This window comes from Lemur catta, chromosome 19, assembly GCF_020740605.2.
Source record: "Lemur catta isolate mLemCat1 chromosome 19, mLemCat1.pri, whole genome shotgun sequence".
Taxonomy (NCBI): Eukaryota; Metazoa; Chordata; class Mammalia; order Primates; family Lemuridae; genus Lemur; species Lemur catta.
Window position 1 is genome coordinate 14,665,241 of NC_059146.1, and position 22,346 is coordinate 14,687,586.

A 22,346-nucleotide genomic window follows, 5' to 3' on the forward strand; every position below is an offset into this window, starting at 1 on the left:
ACTGAAGTGCAAGTGTGCTCTGTTTCAGAAAACATTGCAAATATATGTAAGACTTTGAACATAAAAATATTAAAAAGTACATACACTAAGAGTTTGTATTATAAAAATAATAACTTTATAACATTCACTACAGGTTTCCTGAAATTACACTGTCTCCTTAGTGCGTTTTAAAATTGTTCTTTAAAATAAACTGTTTTGTTATGATAATAAAGATAATAATATTCCCTCCAGAAAATATATACATTATGGAAAAATATAAAGAAAATAAAAATCATCCATAATTCTACTAACCAGAGAAAGCCAAAGTCATTTTTATTATTTTTGGACTCTCTAAAGATACTTGCATTGTGTGTGTATTTATGTGTGTGTGCACGTGTGTGTGTGCGTGTGTGTGTGTGTGTGTGCATAGAAACATACATAATTTTCTGGCCTTGCTATTTCACTTAATGTGTCATGCACATTCCCCGAGATAGTAAATATTCTTTGAGGACATTTTTTAATTAACTAATTCATTAGTTTCTTTGTTTATAGAGAGGGAGGAGGGCAGGAGAAGGGGAGAGTGGGGGAGGGAGGGTGGGGAGGGGAGCAACATCATGCTTTTAAATGTCAGCATAGTCTTTACTCCTAAAAGTATTATATATTATTTAACTACTTACTTATTAATAAGTATTTGTATTAATTAGAATTTGTCCACACTTTTGTGGGGATTTCCAGTTTTCCTTAAAAGGCTAAAGGGTAAAAACGCTTTTTATAGTTCTTATAATAGATTGTTGAATGGCCCGCCAGAATAGTTAGAACAATGGTTACTTTAAAAATGAGAATATATGAAAATGTTCATTACACACTATAGATAACACAATTTTCACGTTTATTAATTGGATGGAAAAAAGATCATGAATTGTTATTTATTTGATATCTAGTAAAGTTTAAATTTCCTAGGTTTATGATTCACTTGTATTTTGTCTGCCGTACATTGCATGATCATCAGTTCCGGTTTTTATGGGTACTGTACATCTATTTTTTCTTTTCTAAATAGTAAGGTATTAACCCATTTTTTGTAATAAGAATTATGCAAATATTTTCTCAGTTTGTTACTTGCCTTTTAAACAAAGGGAGACATGTGCAATTCATTGGTATTTTAACTAAACTTTTACAAACAGCTTTTGTTTGGTAAATGAAGTGATACCAAACCCACTGGGGTAAAGGATCTGGTTATCTGGGGTCAGTTCTCTTTTTTCTCAGTCTTTGTTTTGAAAACAGCATTAAAAATCAGCACCAACCCTTATACTCTAGTCAGATGTCTAAATCTTTCAGCCCCAGACAGCCTAGCCACCATGCTCCAGGGCTGCAGACCTGAGCTTTCAGTCCTTTAGAGAGGAAAAGAAGGGTCATGACGAGAGAGCACTGCTTGTTCACACCTCCCTCTCCTAGTTACAAATCTCCTCCTTGTATCTCCAGCCCACACCACTCCATGTGGCCACATTACAATCATGGGCAAATCCTTGAGGTGGCTCAACATCAGGGCTCTGAAGCCAGATACCCGTGTTGCTGGAAAAGAATGCAATGTGATTAATAAGAGTGAAGTGGAGCTTCTGATCTCCAATCACTCAAACCAAATAATCTGAATAAAATTTTGATTAGCATATATTTTGCTACAAAACTATCTAATGGAACAGACTGAGAGTCCAGAAGTAGACTCACATACATTTGGACCATTAATTTTTGACATAAATGAAATGGCAATTAAATAGAGAAAGGACAGTCTTTTCAACAAATAGTGCTGAAACAACTGGACATTGTGGTGCGTTTAAAAATACATCCAAGGTTAGGTGAAAAAAGACTGACATGTATCTTGGCTGCACTGTGTCACTTTGTCACCTGAATCACCTGCTGTAGTGGAAGTCAGTGCCATGTTGACAGGATACTTAACCACCCTATGGAGAGATTCCTGTGGCAAGAACTGAGGACAGCCAGGCACCACCTGGAAGATTGCTTGGGAGGCCTTTCAACAGCCATGTGACTCAGCTTGGAAACAGAGTCACCCCCAGTCAAGCCTTGAGGTGACTGTGGCCCAGCTGACAGCAACCTCATGAGATACCCTGCACCATAACTGGTCAGTTAAGCTGCTTCCAGACACATGGTCCACAGAAACTGTGAGATAAATGTTGCTCGTGGTTAGCCACTAAATCTGGGGGTAATTTGTTTTGCAGCAAGAGATAATTAATATTGACATCCATTTTCAGAAATAAGAAACTAACATTTTATACAAAATTAACTCAACATGGTTCATAAACCTAAATGTAAAAATTTTACCAAAAAAAAAAAAGAAAATGTTTTGATGTTGGATTAGGCAAAATATTCTTTTATAACACTAAAATCTCAATCTATAAAAGAAAAATTGATACATCGGACTTAAGCTAAATTATTTTGCTCCATGAAAGAAACTACTAAGAGAAACAAAAGACAAGCTATAGATTAGAAGAAGATATTTGCAAATCACATATTTCACAGTGGTCTTATATTTAGCATATAAAGAACTCTCAAAACTCAAGAAAAAGAAAAAGAAACTTTAACAATGGCCTTTGAACAGACACTTCAAAGGAGAAAAAAATTTTCAAAGAAAAAAGGACTTAAATTGAGTGGGAAAATTTGGTTTTAGATTAGTATAATTTTTATAGGGAATCCAATAAATATAAATTCTGTATACAAACAGAATCCAACAAGACAAATCAAGTAGATGTCTTCTGCTTTCATCCATGAGGGAGTAATGGAGTGACCTTCCTGATATCAAAAATGCAAAAATGATCAAACTGGATGGAAGATAGGAGGGAACTTTTTTTGGCAATGTATAGCATAGCAAAGGACAACGATCCTTGTGAGAAGAGAAACAAGCCAGGTCTTACTTCCTGACAGGGGCCAGGTTCTGGATCCCAGCACAGGGAGGAGGAGCTCAAGCCCAGCCCAGCGGTCTCCCGAGCTGAGGAGATAGAGCTTAGAGTTTGCAACTTGCAGGGCAGGCGTGCTGCACAGATGCGTGGCCTCAAAGTCTGCAGGAGTCCTTGACTGAGGGCTGGTCTGTGTGTGCCGAGGCCAGGACATCGTGGGTGGGGTCCACAGTGAGTGGCTGCTGTGTGGCTGGGAGTGGGACAGATACCGGAGTTCAGATAGGGCTGAACTCAACAGGGCGAGAGTGCTAATTCTTAGCCAGCCAGAGTGAAGAAGCCCCACTAATACTTCAGGTATTCTCTTAAGGCACCAGAAAAGGCCATGTCATAAGAATAAGGACGACATTGAAACAGACCAGCCCTAATAAAGAATAAAACCAGGTCTCAAAGGATCAGGAGCATCTGACAACAACTTAACTGCCTGCAAGAGCAAAACCCAACACCTTACAATTATCATCCATAATGTCTATTGTACAAGACAAAAATTCTAAGAAGCAGAAAAATGTGATCCATGATCAACAAGAAAAAAAAAAAAATCAGGCACTAGAAACAGATGAAAGCCCAGAACTTAAAGGATAAGTTAGGCATAATGACTGAACATACATGGAAATGTAGCAGAGAAATGGAAATTAAAAAAAAGAGAAAAAAAAAGAACAAAATGGAAATTCTATGAAAAAAAGTACACCATCTGACGTGAAAAATTTACTGGATAGGCTCAAATTCACTGGATAGGACTGGAGATCACATAAGAGAAACAGTCACTGAACTTAAACAGAGCTCAACAGAAATTATCCAATCTGAAAAACATATTTTTTGAAAAGATTATAAAAAGATGAACAGAGCCCTGAGACTTGTGGAACAATTTCAACTGTTTAACATACATGTAAATGAGTCTTCTAGGACTAAAGAGGAGAGAGATGGGGAGAAAAAAAGCAATTAACTTGAAGACATAATGGAAAATTTACCTAAATTGGGTGAAAAGCGTCAACCTACAGAGCCAACATTCTCAGTGAACCCCAAGCGTAATACATACAAAACCCACCACAAACTAAGTAAATCGTAATCAAACTGCTAAACAAACAAAACAAACAAAAAGATAAAGAGAAAAATCTTAAAAAGGCAGCCAGGGACAACTGACACATTCCATACAGAGCAGCAATTTAAATGAGGCTTCTTGTCATAAATGCTGGATTCTAGGGGACAAGTGCTACATACATGAGTAAAAGATGGCTCCTATATTATGGCCCCTGCGTTATTTCTTCACAGCAGATTGAGACCTCTTAGCTCAAAAACCCACTGATGCCAAAAGCAAATTTTAACACATCCAGTTGTTTTTACTACAGCCCAAACAAGAAGAGTTTTAGCCATTTAGAGCTGGCCTGCTTTGCATACCTCCGGCCAACTGCATCCAACATCTGCTAGGTATACATAAGGCCTTGTGGCTATAAGGATCCAGCTGCTGCTGTCCTTGGAACTCAGTGACTCACAGACTCTCCACTGTGCTGCTAAAGGACATCACCTAAGCACATAAACCGCCACTCCATTCTCCTCTTCCTCAGGAGTTCCCTTAGCCTTCTCGCCTCTGGGTCATGGCCCCAGTTGCAAATCTGCTAAGGCCTCACCCAAATAACGCTTGTGTGTGTGCTACTGCCACCTTGTGGTCATATCTTTTTGTTTGCTCAGCCCCCAAATCCACTGAACTCCCTGCAAGATCGTAACATCTATACAGTGTTGAAAGAAAAAAAAAAAAAAATAGCAACCCCAAGCTCTATATCCAGTAAAGACATCTTTCAAAAATGAGGGTAAATTAAAGATACTTTCAGGTAATTAAAAGCTGAGAGAATTATTTGCTAGTACACCCACACTACGAGAAGTGCTAAAGGAAATTCTTTATGCTGAAGGTGAATGATCTAGATGGAAAGTCAGACCTACAAGTTAGAATGAAGAGCGTCAGAAATGGTAAATATGTGGGCAAATATAAAAACGTACTTTTTATTTTCTTGTTGTCTTTGAAAGATAACTGATTACTTAAGTGAAAAATCATAATACTGCATCATTCAGTTTATAATGTATATATAATAAACTATATGACAAGGTTGCAGAAAGAGTGGAGGGAAGATAAATAGAATTATAAAAAATAAACAACTAAATATTTGATGCTCAAGGTACAAGTTTTTTCAGATGAATTAATTACAAAACTATAAACTACATAATGAGCCTGTAATGCCACATACCAAAACAATAACGGGATCGTGTAAGGGGCCATCGGTGTGAAGAGTTTCAATGTCATCTTCAATGTTATAATCCCACTCCACACCGAGATCTATGAAGGTCCGCGACTTGGCCTCCTCCCCTTTGCCATTTAAAATATAGTGGCCTGTGGCCTGGTTCTTAATAGCTAAAGGAAAGAAAATGAGTAATCGACATACAATTTATTTTATCATATTACAGTGTTAAAGACTCATAGTCTACTCCTTTCTATAAATCAATGACCATGTTTCCTTGTTAGTATCAAGCAATCAAAATGAGTGTTAGTTCTGATATTACTCGCATTTTGTTCATTAGGCATTCCAACCTCTCAAGAAGCATTCCTAACTGGTCAAAAACAATGGCAAGATGGTTAAATAGGCGAAAATAATGTTTGCAAATATTCCCATTTGAAAACATTGTCAAAGAGGTGAATGGTTTCTAACCCATTCATCCTATATATTTCCTTGGAAAGCTGGGAACATTTTGAAAATAATGGATGCTTCTCTAATAATTAATACAAACAATTTATGCTAGCATAGCATATAGCACAATGGCTTCTTTACTATGTATTTCCTTAATGTTGGTCAAAATATTTACAGCCACCCAACATAGCTAAAGTAATTTAATTTCAGGCCAACAATTTAGTTCTTATGATTGTAAAATTCCAAATCTACACCACCTACTCATATAGTTAGAAAAAGCTGTTTAATGCTGATAGAATTCTTAAAGTATTATAGTTCTACTACATATTATAAAATAAAATAAAATAAAATAAGATGCCACATTAGTGTGTAAAAGATAAATGGGACTTTAAATTTTAGAAGTTCTCATCAGCATATAACAATAAGAAAACACAATTTCATAGATTACTACCATTATTGAAAATGTGTGGAAAACATGAGTAATTTTAATTAAATATATTTATTCCTCTTAAGCTTTTAAACTAGTAACATTTTTCCAAGGATAATAATCTGAATTCTAGGATGAAAATAAGGAATTTTAAATACTGGAAAGAGAACTATGGCTGACAGACTGTTAGGACATCTAGCAGTGAATATAATTTAAATATTAAAAAATTCTATGAAACACCATGAAACAATTCATTATCTTTTTACAGTCACATACAAAATTTGCTACAAATCTTTATGGGGTTGATAGATGATTCCTTAGTTTCAGAAATCTCCTTAGTGTTTTTATAGGCAAAGAAATATGTGATGGTTATGTTTATACTTGAACACACATTTTAAATATAAACCCCTTTAAAGTGACATTTCTACAAGTCTATATTTCTCATAAAAGAGCAAAAGAACTTCTTTTGGAAATTATGATCAGTCTTGCAAATAAATCTGCATGTGCTAGTCAAAAACCTGACACGTCAGATGTTAGAACCATTTAACATTCAACTGTTAATAGTAAAATTCACCTGTGGATGCTTTTCAGCCAAAAAGCTTAAATAAAATGCATTAAAAATGAGGGGTTGCATACAGTATGGCATCAATCAAAATATCAGAACTCATTTCTCAGCATTAATATGATGAATTTTTCTATTATTCCTTAGTTTAATGCATTTATTAACATATTTTTTGTTATCCCCTAATATAGAGCAAAACATGCATAACAAATACAAACTTGTCAAGTGATTTTTTTCCCCTCATGTAATTATGAACCAACTTATTCCTACCAAAAATTAAAGCTCTATTTTTGGACATTTCTTGTTTTAAAATAAGAATAGTTGGGAGAAAGGACCAACGAAAACTACATACTATTCAATTAATTTAGTTTTGATCCTTACATACGTATGTATACACATATACATACACACATCCATATGTACGGTGTCTTTGACATTTCAGGGTTTCAGAGCAGGTTTCAGCAGAGTGAGCAGACAGCAACACTTACCAAGAATGTGAGGAGAAGCCTCGTCTTCTTGGATTAACACATGTCTAGCCCCAGGGGGTATATCAAACATCTTAAGGTACCCTTTGCATGTGTAGTAAATGTTGTAGGAAGCAAAGAAGAAAACAAAAGCAACAACTATGGTTAGTAGAGCACTACATCCTTACTGCTCCTGCCTGCAGAAGACAGCATCCATAAACTCAAACAAGCAGTTTCGGAAATTAACTTCAAAGCATTGGTGGCTTTTGTGACATCCGGCATGAAATTAGAGGAAATTTTTCTTTATTAAAGAGGGCGGCAAAAAGTTAATCTTGTTACCAATTTAGGAGTCATTTATCTTGTGTTGACCTATAAATCGTGTCAACAATTCAGGCAAATACTGTACTTTCCTGTGTCCCTCTATGTGATTCTAGTTTCCTAAACTACTCTTTTGAAGTGGGGCCAGTTATTAGTGAGAGTTCACTTAGGTGGTGAACATGTTATCTTAAAAGCCTAAGTGGCAAGTCTGGATAGTTAAACTTCTAATTACTGAAATATTTTTGTGTTTAAAAGTCTACTTTAATCTAAAGAAATTACAAAAGAAAAATCAGTGTGTAGCTTTCATTTTTCCTGTGATCAGTATTAATTTTTAAATCTTTAGACAAGTTTTTTGATGGAACTATTTTAAAATACATGTTATAGATTTGACCAAACCAATTGGTTGTGAAATTTGTGCAAGTTACGTCATGCATTGCCTTACATGCACCCTAACCTCACTCTTCTAAGCCAGAAATAGTAAAATCAATATGCTTAATTGGTTGCTTTGGGTTTTAAAATCATATATCATTCCTACTACTGTTAATATCATATATCACAAACATTTGTAATATAATCACATGTCCTAAAAATTATCTTCCAATCACTTAGAATTAAGATTATAACTCTAAATCAACAGGTCAAATAGAGAGACCAAGATGCTATATCTCATTACCATAAAAAATAAATGAATATAGAAAGATTATGCAACTTATACCTTCCGTACATTATGAAACAACCAATTCATATTCCAGGTATGAGTACTGACAAAAATTCAGTTATCAATACTTAATTATTGATGGAATCAGGAAAAAAACATATTTTTTGTCATTTATATATGTACAATTAATATGTACCTATGGGTAGATTTATCTAACTTTTTCACAATATTTACTAGTGTTCTAACTAAATGGAATGGTCATTTTGGGATCAGTGTTTTCAACACATTAGCCCGGGGTAAAGTCCAACACATGGAATGTACCATGTTTGCCTGAGTATGCAATGGCTAGAACGACATGCTTAAGACACCAAGTACAGCAAAACAGCTTGATGTCCTTTATGGATGCCCATCTTTCTGCAGTTTGCTACAACTTACCCAGTACATTTTTAGCTTCTCTTGTCTCAGCAAGAGAAACATCACGAGCTCCTTTGGGTAAAGTGAAAGCACCTCTCGTCTTCCCTTAAATAGAATGTCTTTAATTAGTGGAGGTTTCATGTTTATCAAAGTCTTGCTGTTTCATTGACTATCCTATAAGCCATATATATTTTATTAGGCAAGATATAAAATATGTTCGGTAATTTTATATGTTGGAGTCAAAACACATTTATAATAGTTAACTAATGCCAATAAACTATTAATAGTCAATGAAAGTAAGACTAAGCATGAATGCAAAACAATGTAGGGGATTTGAAGTTGAATACTTGCAGATTTCATTTTCCAGCAACTTGAATTCTTTATGGCACCTCTTGCTTAAATGTTTCCCTGTTGGAAAAGGTTAATTAGTCTATGGAATGACTATGATGACAACATTAGTGCAAAGAAATGGATGTTAGATTATCTTTGAACAGTTTGAATCTGTATGACCGATGAAAATTTTCTCCTGATCTTTTGACTTTGATTTGCAGGTTTAGAATAATTTCTGGGGTATCTAAAAAACAGTATCACTACCTTATATCACACATAATATGGAATGAATGATCATGTCAAAAACTTTTTTCTTTACATTAATTCACTCTGGAAAGAAAACAAAATGAATTATTTTACATCTAAAAGAAAAGAATAATATACAACTCCAATAAAGAAAGCATAGAACATTATTTCACAGTAAGATGGAGAAAATTACATTTGATTCCACCAAAACCGTAATATATGTATATAATTATAATGCTGATTTATTAAAATAATGTAATCAGCCAAAATGGGCAATATTTGCTTTTTAAAAACTTTCAAAGTGCAAAACATAATTTATCACACAAGAATAGCAAAGACATTGGTAACTAGAGTAGGGAATGCCTGAGAGAAACACATTAGAATATAGTCAATTTAGCTTTGCCCTCTTAAATATATCAAAGAGCAAAGCTGGTATGTATGGAATGAGCCAGAGCTAGGCATCTAATGGGAGTAAAAAGGGTTAAAAGAATTAGTCTATTTGGATGAAGACTAACTTTTTAATACTTTTTTACTCTATAAAAGGAAAAATTACCACTGTGACAATGTAAAGTAAACCAAATTTCTTTCTTTGTTTTTTGTTTTCTTTTGTTATCTGTCATTCTATAAGATATATTGACATTTGTCCAATAAATCCTTATTGAATAAGTGAACAATATGTGTTATAAAACAAATTATTCGGTAATAAATGTATATATCCAAATATTTTATGAAAATTCCAATGAATATTATGAAACTACTGATAATCCTGCATATTATTTGTTGCAAGAGGATAGCTGTTTGTTCCACATTTGGAACCTTCAGTGTATGTCTAAGTCCAAGTTACTGACGAGGTAACAAGCACAGAAGTTCACACTCATGAGCATATATATCTCAGGTTATTTTTCAATTGTACCTCAATTTTGTTTAAAATAGATTTGTAAAAATCATGTGAAATATAGATCCTAGGTCCATAGATTTGTAAACAATTTTGTTTAAAATAGATTTGTAAAAATCATGTGAAATATAGATCCTAGGTCCACAGATTTATAAACAGGATAAAATTTTTCACTTTTAAAATAAGAGGTGAAACTAATATAATGTTTAAAAAGTTGTACCTAAAGTTTTGTGATTTTTTTTTTAACTCCTGGTTAATTTATGTGCAACAGGAATTCGAAACAAACATCAATTCTAGTAATTAGATCTGCATTTGATTCAAAATGCAAAATGAAACAAAACACAGATTTTACCAGCTACTATAATTTATATTGACTGTATTTGTTCCTTATCTAAATTTAGTTGATCAGTTTTTCATCATGGATGCTCTGGAGTATGAATTCAGTCAAAAGTTTGAAAGGTAATCTGTATAAAAATAAATCAGCAGCTAATTTTTTGGTAATGTTTACGGAGAAAATGCAGCACTTGTAAAAGAAGTCTCAAAAGGTACAAATCCTAGAGAAGGACATTAAATTCATGAGAGACCTCATCTTACCAAGCTTCCTGGGAGTTCTGGTAAATGTCCCCTTCACGGTCCGACAGTGGGAATTATCTCCTCCACAGACACCACACTTATCCTCAACCTTGTTAGAACCAATTTCTTTATCACAGCCCACTTTCTAGGGAGAGAAGATATTAAATGTGGCTAATTTCAATGCACCCAGTAGAGGTCGGTCAACATCCCAGAGAATGATGAATCATGGTCCACAGCACCAAACTTTCACCATAGTCATGATTTTTAATATCTCAGTCTTCTAAAGAACGAACTAGTTTGAAATCAAATGCCTTGTACTCTAGGTATTAAAGGATAAATGTCCCCCGTCTAAGGAAGTATTTATCCCACCATAACTTGTCTTAATCATCAAACATTTATTGAACACAGATGTAGTTGATATTGGGGAGACCAAAAAACAATAAGATGGTGCTTTTCCCTGGTTGCTTTCATATTCATAAAGATGAATAATAATATGGTGAGTCATATATTAGTGCAGTCTTTAAAGCTGGTTGGACAGAACTTCATAGAAGTGGTGGAGACTTTTGCAGGGCTCTGAAGGAACACAGAGAGAATGGGAAGGCATTTTAGGAATGTGGAGGAGTCATAATAGAGCCACGGAGGTTGTATGTTCATGGAAAATGGGTTCAGAGGTTGATATTTAAACCCATATTTAAAGCAATGGAAGGTTAGTGTTGCAAGATAGGGGAAGAGCAATCAAAGTTCTGCATGGCACAGGCTGCAGAAGGCCTTGAACACTAGGAAGAGTTTATATTTTCACATTAATTTAACAGGGAACTATTGAAGGTTTTCTGAACTAGGGCAGGCCCTTAATGTAAATTGTAGGGTAAGGATACACAATACACCACTGCACTCATAAGCTTAGGAATGAAAATTGGGCAGGGAAAATAATAACAGCACATACATTTAATACATTAGATACTGTGGCAAGTGAAAGATGAACAAGACACTGTCAGGGAAATTTGAGTTTGACCATGAGGCAGCTGAGCATTTAAGACTCATTAATATAATGCTTTAGAGTCTGCTGAATTGAGAAGTAAACAGCCATTATAGGCAGAGTTTCAGTTAATAAAGATAATTTCATAACAATTTAACTATGAACATAAAGAAGAAAATGAACTGCATTTTTAAAAAAGATTAAATAGAGCAATAAACATTGTTTTTGATTCTCCACTCCTTTTGTTCTGATATGGGGCTTAGAGTTTAAACTCAGAATACACTGGAAGGTGAGAGAGGAAGAAAAAGATGTCTCATAATCTTTTAAACAAAAGTTATACTCAACAGTGCATTTTTTGGAAAAGACCTTGTATTTTAACAGCCGTGTTAGTGAAATACTCAAAGCAAATGCATTGTTCGCACTTTGTTGTGTTCCCAATCTAGAGTTACTTAGAAAAGGTTGGAAATTAGGAAAACCGTTTAAACTCTGATTCTGCCAGTGACCAAAGTTTGACTTTAGTAAGTACAATTTCTCCCGAATTTATTTTAGTTACTGAATTATTCATAGATTCCACTATAACGTGATTTCACAGATGAGGAATAGTTAACAAAATTTTAAAATATGCAGAAATAGTAAATGTAGAATTGCCCAATGCTGTAGGAAGCCTTTGGGGAAGCGATCTGAACTCACCACACACTCGCCTCGCACGCATATGCTGTAGGGATCTTTGTAAGAGCAGCGTGTTCCGTCGTGGACCAGCTGTTTCATATAAGCAACATCGCCAGTCTCTTTGGATTGACAGTATAGGTGGCATCTTTTCTTGGCTGCATAAGATGGAAGATAAAAAAAACCCCAACTATTTACATAAAATGGAATGTTTGAACAGCATAGTTTATTTTATTTTTAAATATAAAGTTTCAATGTGGTTTTCTGAACACAAAAGGAATACTGCATAAATACATAAAATGAGAAGTAGGAGAAAAGTGTGCATACTCAGCAGATTGGTTTTAGCTGGGGTGACCACATGATTTGTCATCTAAGCTGGGATACTTCTGAAAGTGAAAAGGGGCTGTCATATGTAATCACTGAGCCAGGCAAACAGGTATAAACTGGGACTGCCCCAGGCAAACCAGGTTGTACGACAAGCCTAGGTTTTATCACAGCTGTTTAATAAACTTCTATTCACAACCAGCTTAGTTTTTGGACTGTTAAGAGCACTGAAAGAATGTCTCTTTGGTTTGAGTCAATCACCTGGCAAAGTTTTTGCTTCTTATAAGATGCAACTCATTTCACCCAAAGAGATAAAAAAAAATGCATTTCTTAACGCATTGCAACTTTGAATTCCTACATGCATCCAACCTTTTCTTTAAAACAGCTTTTAAACTGAACTCAGTAGTGTATTACAGCACATGATAATCATGTAACTATTTTCTTTTATTCACCTAAATAAAAATAGGCCAAGCAGTTGCCACTTGAAAACATTCAATGCAAATTCAGAAGAAGCGAAACATTAAAAGAAAAATTTAAGTATATTTTTAAAAAACTAATTTACAATACAAAAATAAAAGGTTATGAAGTATCTTTTGTTATTAAATAATGGGCTTTTTCTTGGTCCTAACTCAAATGTCAACTCTATTTTTCTCCAGTTGTTCAGAAAGGAAAGATCACAACATTCCAGACGCATTTCCTAGTAGAGGGCTTTCAGCTGAATCAAGAAACCCAACATCTCTCCCAGGAGTGACTTTTCCACTGGTCTTCTCACCGGTGACGGTGATGGTGCTACCGTGCCAGGAACTATTGCACAATTCTTGCCTCTCCAGAGAAAGGAGTGCTTTAGCCTTACTCTTGGAAACCCAGGAGTACTTACCCCTGCAAGCACCAAGTTTCCTAAGTTACCAAGTAGGGATCAAGAGGCCACAGGACTGATGTTGGCAAAACTCAACCCCTAAGTATCCATCCACACAGCAGGCGAAAGAGCGGGAGGCTACTCACAGTCAGAGTGTTCATACGGCAACCAGTGGTGTTTGGTACTCTGGTATTCAAAGTGGGAGTTGCGCTGCTGGCACTGCTGTGCTCTGAAGTCCTCAAAGTGTTTTTGGCATTCTTCTGTATTGCAAAGCTGGTACTCAAAATTAACACCAGGACAATCCTGACCACCATTGATGGGCCTAAAGAAAAGGCAACATTTAGAAAGGCCTTCTGGCTTCGGGCCAGCAGCTGGAGCCTGCAGGCACAGTGCCCGAGGGCACAAAGCCAGGGCTTCTGCTGCCAGCACCAAGTGAATGAACTCATACTTCCTAATCTCAGTGGCTTTCCAAAAGCACCCTTCTCTCCCTGCTGGGTGGGAAAAAAAAAAAATCCCCATACTCAACTTAAAATAAGCTTTTCAAACAGTATATTTTAAATGCATGGCAGAAGTATATAAAGAAATAAAAAGCATGGATGTAGACTAAAGCATGTAGATGCAACTCAAAGAAACTTTGATCACAGCTCTATGCCTCAGTTTCCTCGTATGTAAAATGCAAATACTATTTTCCTTGAAGAAAAATTGTGAAGATTAAACGAGTTGACATATTGGAAGCCCTTAGAAGGACTCAGGCTCATGGTGAACCTTAGCTGCTGTTACTATTATAATTTTTATTGTTTTTCTCACTTCTACTCATACTACCATCATCTCTTCCTGTAAGGACAGGTCTGTGGCACCAGACAGTCTTTATAAAAGACACGCTCAGAGCCATCCTGCTTGAAACAGAGAGCAAAAGCTGCTCGTGTATTAAACCCTAGACAAGGAAGAATGTCCTAAATTTAATAACTCAGATTGTTTTCTTTCATATAATAAAACTTGTTGAGCACAACACAGAGATTCGGTAAATGTATTCTGAGTGAATGAATGGATAACTTCCCCCTCAACAGTTTCCTGGCCTTCTACCACAATCTTTCTGCGGCCCCTCCTCCCCCGTGGAGAGAGCGTCACGCTGGGTATTGCTCCCTGCTTCTTACAATGGCTCTCAGCTCACAGTGCTCAGGCCCCGAGGGCACAGTCATCTACCTTCCCTGCTTAGCTCTTAAATATTCCTAAACAGTAATTTCTTCGAAAATCTGTTATCTTCATTCCAGTTTCTCATCTTCATCCCTGATTGACTACCCTTCACAAGATGAATAAACGGAGATCTATCCAAAAGAGACACTGGTTTCTGTGCCGTGAACAATTTCTTTGCATGCCCTGTAGTTTACATGCACTTCCTGAAGCAGAATATTGATAACATAATATTGGAGTATTTTTTACGGTCTATCCAAAAATAACAAGAATTGCAAGGATTATACTCACATGGGGTTATTGCACTGGCGAGTTCTGAAGCGAACCCCAGTTCCACATGTCCGAGAACAGGAGCCAAACTTGGTCCAGGACCCCCAATTGCCGTCCTGTCTTTGTTGATTGGCATTCTTCCACATGCAATGGCCCTTATAGCACCACTTAAAAAATGGCAAAAGGTAATTACAAAAATCATGCATACACGAAAGCGGAAGCTGTTATACAATTATCACAATTATTAAGAAGGGCTTAATTTCCTCTTAATTTCCTTAATTTTTAAGATATTATAAATATCACAATTATTAAGAAGGGCTTAATTTCCTCTTCTTTTTATTTTCCAGGTGGAGATGCACTTAAAATTATCCAAAAGCAACTGAGATGCCTTATTTCAAGGGTAATTTAGACTCGCATTTTTCAAGTAAGAAATTAAAATGAAAAAATAACATTTACTCAGACAAGTTTTTGTGATACATTCACCAGGGAACGTTAAACTTCATAATCAGTAAGAATTTTCTAAGCACCCAACTTGCACAGTAAGTACTATTCTACCCATCATCTCTCATTACCTATATCATTTTAGGATTTTTTGAGGGCAACATGTTCCCCTTTAAAATGATAACATGAAAATATATGTCTTAACTTAGAAAATAATTAACAGAACATTCAGCTTTCAAAACACTTTTACTTACTTTTTAAAATTTTCGTTCACAACGTTCTGCAAGGTAGATAGGTCAGATATATGATCTTTACCATTTAGATGAGGGAAATTGAGGCCCAGAAAGGTTGTGAATAGTTTAAGGCCACGTGACTATGAAGAAATTAAGTGGACTACTAGAACCCTGATACTACAGAGGCACCTAGCTTATGGTGCCCAGCCTACAGCAGGTGCTCAAAAGATGCTAGTTATTTTTCTTTCTAACATTTTTACTTGCTTTCTAATACAATACATAATAAAAGTATTTTTTAAAACTCAACTTTTATAAATTTAAATATAACACAAATGTATTTATTAGGGAGTTGGATATTAAGAGTTGATTATAGCATACTTTTTAAAATCAAAGATGAATCAACTCATTATTACTCCTGTTTTTAGTCAGAAGTTTGTAATACTGAATGTTCCCAAAGCAGGACGCTGTATGTTACAGACCTGGCATAGTGCCTAACACTTACAATGACAGGTTTTATTATCATCACGCATATATAATTCTCATCACAAGTACAGTTTATACACATTTGAAATCAAGCTTTAAAGGAACTAAAAGCTATGTAAATCTCCTTGCCAGCTTTTGGGCCTGTCTACAATATCTTATTTCTAAACTAGTCAAGGCTCTTCAACTTGAGTTCTTAGCATGCCTTTGTTTTGGGAGCTTTGCCCTTATGAGTAGCATAGCGTGGCACTCAGCCAGTTTCTGAGTATTCAACCCTGACTACGCGATTTGAGATTTAAAACCTCTGGGCATCTTTCCCCAAGGAGCAAGGCCAAATCTTCTGGATAAGGTCACATGACTTTATTCCTGGGCAGCTTTCACAAGGCGTGAGATGCCCGCAAGTACATCAGATCCCACCAGCAGGTGGCCAGATAGTCTGCTGAGTTGCTTCTTCCTATCTGATCAGCGCTGGGCTGAATGGTGGCCCCAAAGATAGCAGTTTCTAATCCCTGGAACCTGTAAATGCTACTTTATTTGGAAAAGGGGTCTTTGCAGATTAAGGATTTTTAAATGGGGGATTATGCCAGATTATCCAGGTGGGCCCTAAATGCCATTACATGTGTATCCTTATAAGAGAGGGGCAGAGGGAGATTTGACACATACAGAAAAGGAAGAGCCAATGTGACCACAGGCAGAGATTAGAGCAGTCACAGAATGTGGGCAGCCCCCAGAAACTGGAAGAGGCAAGGAACAGATTCTCCTACAGAGAATTGATTTCAACTCAATGAAACTGATTTCAGCTCAATGAAACTGATTTCAGACTTCTGGCCTCTACAACTGTAAGAGAATGAAGTGTTGCTGTTTAAAGCCACCAAGTTTGTGCTAATTATTTGTCTCAGCAGGCAGGGAGCTAATACACTCTCTTAGCACATTATCATCATGAAGCCTCACGTAACATGGTTTTCATAAAAACGACAGTTTATCTTCACCATTTTCTAGACTTTTTAAAATGATTATTATGCAGCATATCTTAAACCTTCACTGTGTCAATAGATATACTCACTTTTCCAGCAGCACATTCAGTTCCATCAAGTGGGGGTCCCTTTTTCGTCTTACAAAAGTAGGGATTATCAGGGTGGCTACACCACAGCTGTTTACATGGGTCAAAGGTTCGAAACTGGAAGAGAATCAAACTCTCAGTGAACCCTCAGATACCATGACATGCAACCACAATATATGCTATACTGTCTCTGTGTGCCACGTTTCTTGGGTATTTTTATTTCAAGCTAATAGCCAAAGTTGTGACATGTTATGAAAAGAACACTGCGTAAGAATTCCAAGTAGAAAATCCTTTTATTCTGCTTTTCTAAAATAACAATAATAAACATTGATTTGTCTGAGATTCCCTGGTTGACTTTTAATGATTCTGCATGCCATTTCTATATTCAGGTTTTCAAATAGACAGTATTGGAATTTTAAAAAGAATGTGTAATTATTATGAACATTGTAAATATGAAAATATATTATAATAGTTTAGCAGCCCTCAAGCTATCAAAACGTCTTTTCTTTATCTCTGTAGGTATGAACTAGTTAGATACAAATAATAAAAACACTCATAATATTTAGTTGGTTAAAAACAGAAAAAAATTGTCAAAGTTTCTATGTAAGATGAGGTATTCCAGGTATAACAAAGTATCATAATACATTCATACAGTTTATAAAATACTTTCCATATATTTGATCCTCATACCAATCCATGGCTGAAAGAATACAGGTTACAAGTTAAGGCTATAGTTATGGTTACAAGTAAGACAGCAACAGAGCCAGACTAGAATCTTGGTTTTCACATTCTTGAGAATGTTTTATATTTTCCTAAAACACCACATTATAATATCCAAATGTTTGTGTAAGCACACACACACATATTTGTGTGTATTCTTTGTTCATCTGCTCTTTCTCTCTAAATGTAAACATCTTGCCATTCTTTAGATAGATTTTGAAAAATACCAAACAACTGTTTATCTGCATGTCTACAGCCGACACTGCTAAGTGCCCATGTACAGCCTTGTGTGCATAGATTTTTTTTTTATTAGTACCCATTTTTAGAGCTGGATTTTTTTGTTCTAATCCCTATTACTTAGTGTGGAAATTGTACTTTGCCATAAAATTGAGCCAAGCTTTAAAATTCTCAAATTTAAAACATTAATGCAAGTATTATATTATAATTAGGAGTGTATACCTTACCTTATAGACAGACCAAATGGCTGTACATGGAAGATTTCAAACAGCAGATCAATTTCTTTTCAGTACTATGAAATACTTATTTTTCTTGCTCTAATACACAAAGCTAGCTCCAACATACGAAAAGCCTTTCCTTTTATAAAATGAACTACTAAAGGTCAACATGGAAATTTAATGAAACATACATCTAATCTGAATAGTTACTCGGAAGACTGGCTTTAATAGGTAAATTTTAGCATTTACTTTGTGCCCATGTTGTGCTAAGCACTTTAATTACATTATCAAATTTAATCCTCACACCAATCCCATGAGATAAATACCATCATTATCCATATTTTACATATAAGGAAACTAAGCCAAAGAGATTAAGTGTTAGATCCAGGACCGGACCCAACCAGTCTCAGTATGGTGTCCATATTCCTGACTCTCATACTGTCCCATACAATTCTTATATGAGCAAACACCAGCACAAGCCTTCCCTATGGTCACACATGCATGGAATCCTGGCCATCAAGCCACAGCAAAGCAATATATCTAAGGCTTAAGGGTCATCTCTGAGGGTCACAAAAACCAGGGGAGGAATAGAGCATAAAGATTTGATCCTCATAGCCTTGATTGCAAATCCAGCTCCCCTATTTACCAGCTGTGTGACTTAAGCAAGCTGCTTAACCTCTGTAAGTCTTGAATTTTTTTCCTGTACAATAGAAATACATCAGCTCCCTTCTAGTCTGCCGTGAGGATTAAATAAGAGTGTATTTAAAGCATTGAGCTTTAGCACATAGTGATATAACAAACACAAAATAATTGGTAGATATTCTTATATTAACATTTGCACCTGTGAGTCTGTAACGCTCACCAAGCAGGAGCTACACGAAGAGATTTCAAGATGCAAAATCTACATCAACTATGAGTAACATACCGCAGTGCACATTTTATAACCAACACCAAAATCAAAGCGACATTGCTCATCCATAGAATAATTGATTCCAGGAAGTTCTGGGAGTTTGGGCCAATCATGTTCAAAAGGGTCATCAAGGAGACAGTCGTAGGAACTGTAGGAAGGAAAATATTGCATGTAGTTATATTTTCATTCTTTATAATCATGTCCTTATGGAAAAGTAATCTTAGCTTATATACTCTAGAATTTCATCAGATCATGGAGCAAGTTCACAAAAGCAATACATTTTAAAGTTTTGGTTTCAGTTCCGTTTAGAAAAAGCCCCTTCACCCTTATTCATAATCACTTAAGCATATAATAATGCCGTGATGATTTGCATCACTAATTAAACCCCCATGTGGCCTGGCAGGGCACGTCCTGACACGTAAACTATAGGGCATAGGTGGTATAATACGCCAGAATCACATGACCATCCTCTCCTCATCCTCACTCAAGTTTGACCATTCGTCAAAGATTCCATACAGAATTTACTAAGGGGAAATTACACTATAGCTAAAAATTAAATTCTAGGCTTACTGCTTAAAATATTGTGACTGTGTTATAGAATTGTTATACCAAATGCTGTGAGTCATAAGAAGATATTTATTAGCAACAAGAGTTTTCATTTACTGGGAATTTTGTTATGATCGAGGTCCTAAGAGTCAGTTTTATGTCTGTAGGCTATGAACAAATGCTCTCATGCCATGCAGCAGGGGACATACTGGATGTATCTTTTCAGCTCTTGACCGCTGCATCGGGACCAGTGGTAACGGTGGAAGGCTGCTTGCACCAAGGGAGCCATGACACTTCCCATTGCAGTCTCATCACCGCACCTGTTGCCTTGTCCGTCATGCTCCATTCCCAACCTAGAACACAAAGGAGACCTCACTGGTGAGACGCGGGGGTCTACAGCTTTTCAGTAACTTCCATTTTGAAAATAAGTGCTGGGAAATATGTATTTTAAAGCAACGTGGCTTTCTTGGAAAAGGCACAGAAACAGAAATCGAGAGCAATCTGACAGAAATGCCTTTCTTCTCCTCTGAAAAGCACAGAAGGGCCTCTGCAAGCCAGAGTCACTCATTTAGTTTCAGTGCATGACCTCTTTGCAGTGTTCAGCTCCTCACACTTGGCAAAAGATGAGAATTGCATACTGGCATGCATTCTGCCTGAAGTGGAAACAATACTGGGAGAAGCAGGAAAGAAAAGACTTTTTTTTTTTTTTTTTTTTTTTTTGCTTTATAGCTGTCAACAGTGACTTACACATGGCCAGTTTCATGGGCTACGACAAAAGCAGATGAAAAACCATCCTCATGATTCAGGGTACAACTTCTCACTGGATGACACATGCCCGTGACTGGAGCATATCCTGTAGAGAATAACAATTACTTTTCATTTTATGAGAAAACCCATTAAGAATTACTACTGGACCTCTGCCTAGAGGGAAAAAAAAAAAAAGCTTTTCAGGAAACAGAGCAGTATTATTTCCCTGCTAGCATCGCGCCACATTCTCTTGGGAAAGTCACAGGTAACGGTCTCTAAAAAGATTCATTGGGTCTGCCTTTTCTTCTTTCCTAAGGGAAGGAACTGCCTGGGGTGACCATTCTCTTCTGCCCGCCAGCTAAACCTTGTCTTTCTGTTTCAGTAAAATGGTCCTTCATATTGTGGTATTGATGAAGGGAGCCAGAAATTCCATCAACACTGAAAAGAAAATCAGCAGTCTGCTTTTTCCAAAGTCCACATCAGAATTTACTGGATAAATGTAAGCTGACTTTGGAAGAAAGCTCTTTGGCAGCAGTCATTTCTCATGGCATCTCCTTTCTCATTCCGAACAGTTAGTAGAAATCACATTGCATTTTATAGCATCCCCTCCGTACCCCAAACACACAATCATTATTTTAAAGGCAAGTATAATTTATTATGGTATTTAAAAGTGGCATTTAACATGGTGAATTCCACAGAAGTCACTGGAAGCAATAGACAGAAAATGTATGCTTGGCTGGTACATGGTGGAAAGCAGTGGTGAGGATTGGAATATTCGAACAGACAGCCGGATTTGGGATTACTTTTAAAAAAAGTCATGCCCTTAAGTTTTTCTTCTACATATTAATGACAATACCTTGCATTCCAGCAGGTCCAAAGTCTTGCCTGGTTAAGAAAATTGCATGATCATGGTGTTCAGAGTGGTTGAGATCCGATTTTTGTTGTTGGCAAGCCCAGCGACACACATTCTCCAAGCTCCTGGAGGGGTTTCCCCTTTCTATGAGGCTGATGGACTAAGAGGAAACAACATGTTAAAGACACACAGAATAGTTTCCCAAAGACTTCCTTTATTAACTTTCTCTGCAGTTGAAATTTGGGGTTATAATACTTAAGCAGTAATTCAGTAATATTATTTGGGGCTTATTTAGATTTGGGGCTTATTTAGATTTACACTGGTTTGGGAATTCTAAATGCCCATGAAAGACATCATTATGACCATGAAAATTACCAGTGTGAAAGTTAACTGACACTACGTATGAGAACGTCTGATGTTAGAATTTGCTATTGTGAGGCAACTGAATATGAATCGTTTGAGTAAAACTTTTAACAATCTAAATATTTCCTGATTCAGCTTAGATTTGAGTTTCATAGATATAAAGAACAAAAATATCAGGAAAGATTCTGGCTTGAGACTTTTTTTCCAGAGATGCAAAAGTAAAAGATCGTATGTAAGATTTTTGTTTCTTTCTTTCTTTCTTTAGTCCAGATTCATCAACATGTGGGATAGAAGTTCCTCCATGACCTGGCAAAGCTAGTCAAATCTTAGTTCATGGGGAGAAGTCAAATTATATTAACTTTATACTAAAAACAAACAAACAAGCAAACAAACAAAAACTACCATTTTTTAATGTCATGGTAATGAAGAGGGGTGGATTCTTACCTTGTAATTCCAATAGATGAATTTAAATTCCTTGGAATGTTGCTACTATCACATTATGGTCAGGAGTTAAAAGTTCAGAGGGGAAAGGGCCCATCCTTCAAGAACCCAGGAGCCACATTTCCCAGAGTAGTTCTGATGGAATGAGAAATTGAACTTGGAACCAAAATTAGTTCCTACTTGGCCAACAGGCTGAGATTTTTTGTTATATTTCAGCAAATGTTATTATCAGTGTTTACATTCTTAATAAAATTAGCATGGTTTGTTATATGCTGGTCACATACTTTTCCAAGCAAATGAGTTAACAACC

At 36.1% G+C, this 22,346-nt stretch overlaps 1 protein-coding gene across 1 annotated transcript in view; it reads right to left on the reverse strand.

Annotated features, from left to right (window-relative positions):
* The window catches only part of ADAMTS3 (ADAM metallopeptidase with thrombospondin type 1 motif 3), a 198,614-nt gene that overhangs the window by 17,553 nt on the left and 158,715 nt on the right, over positions 1-22,346 (reverse strand). The window contains exons 7-17 of the mRNA XM_045531009.1: positions 21,236-21,392; positions 20,380-20,485; positions 19,842-19,985; positions 19,102-19,234; positions 17,005-17,118; positions 14,809-14,954; positions 13,473-13,648; positions 12,171-12,304; positions 10,526-10,649; positions 7,095-7,175; positions 5,180-5,343 (exon numbers count right to left, since the gene is read on the reverse strand). Coding sequence (XP_045386965.1) covers positions 5,180-5,343; positions 7,095-7,175; positions 10,526-10,649; positions 12,171-12,304; positions 13,473-13,648; positions 14,809-14,954; positions 17,005-17,118; positions 19,102-19,234; positions 19,842-19,985; positions 20,380-20,485; positions 21,236-21,392 — 1,479 coding nt within the window. The remainder of the gene's footprint in view (positions 1-5,179; positions 5,344-7,094; positions 7,176-10,525; positions 10,650-12,170; positions 12,305-13,472; positions 13,649-14,808; positions 14,955-17,004; positions 17,119-19,101; positions 19,235-19,841; positions 19,986-20,379; positions 20,486-21,235; positions 21,393-22,346) is intronic.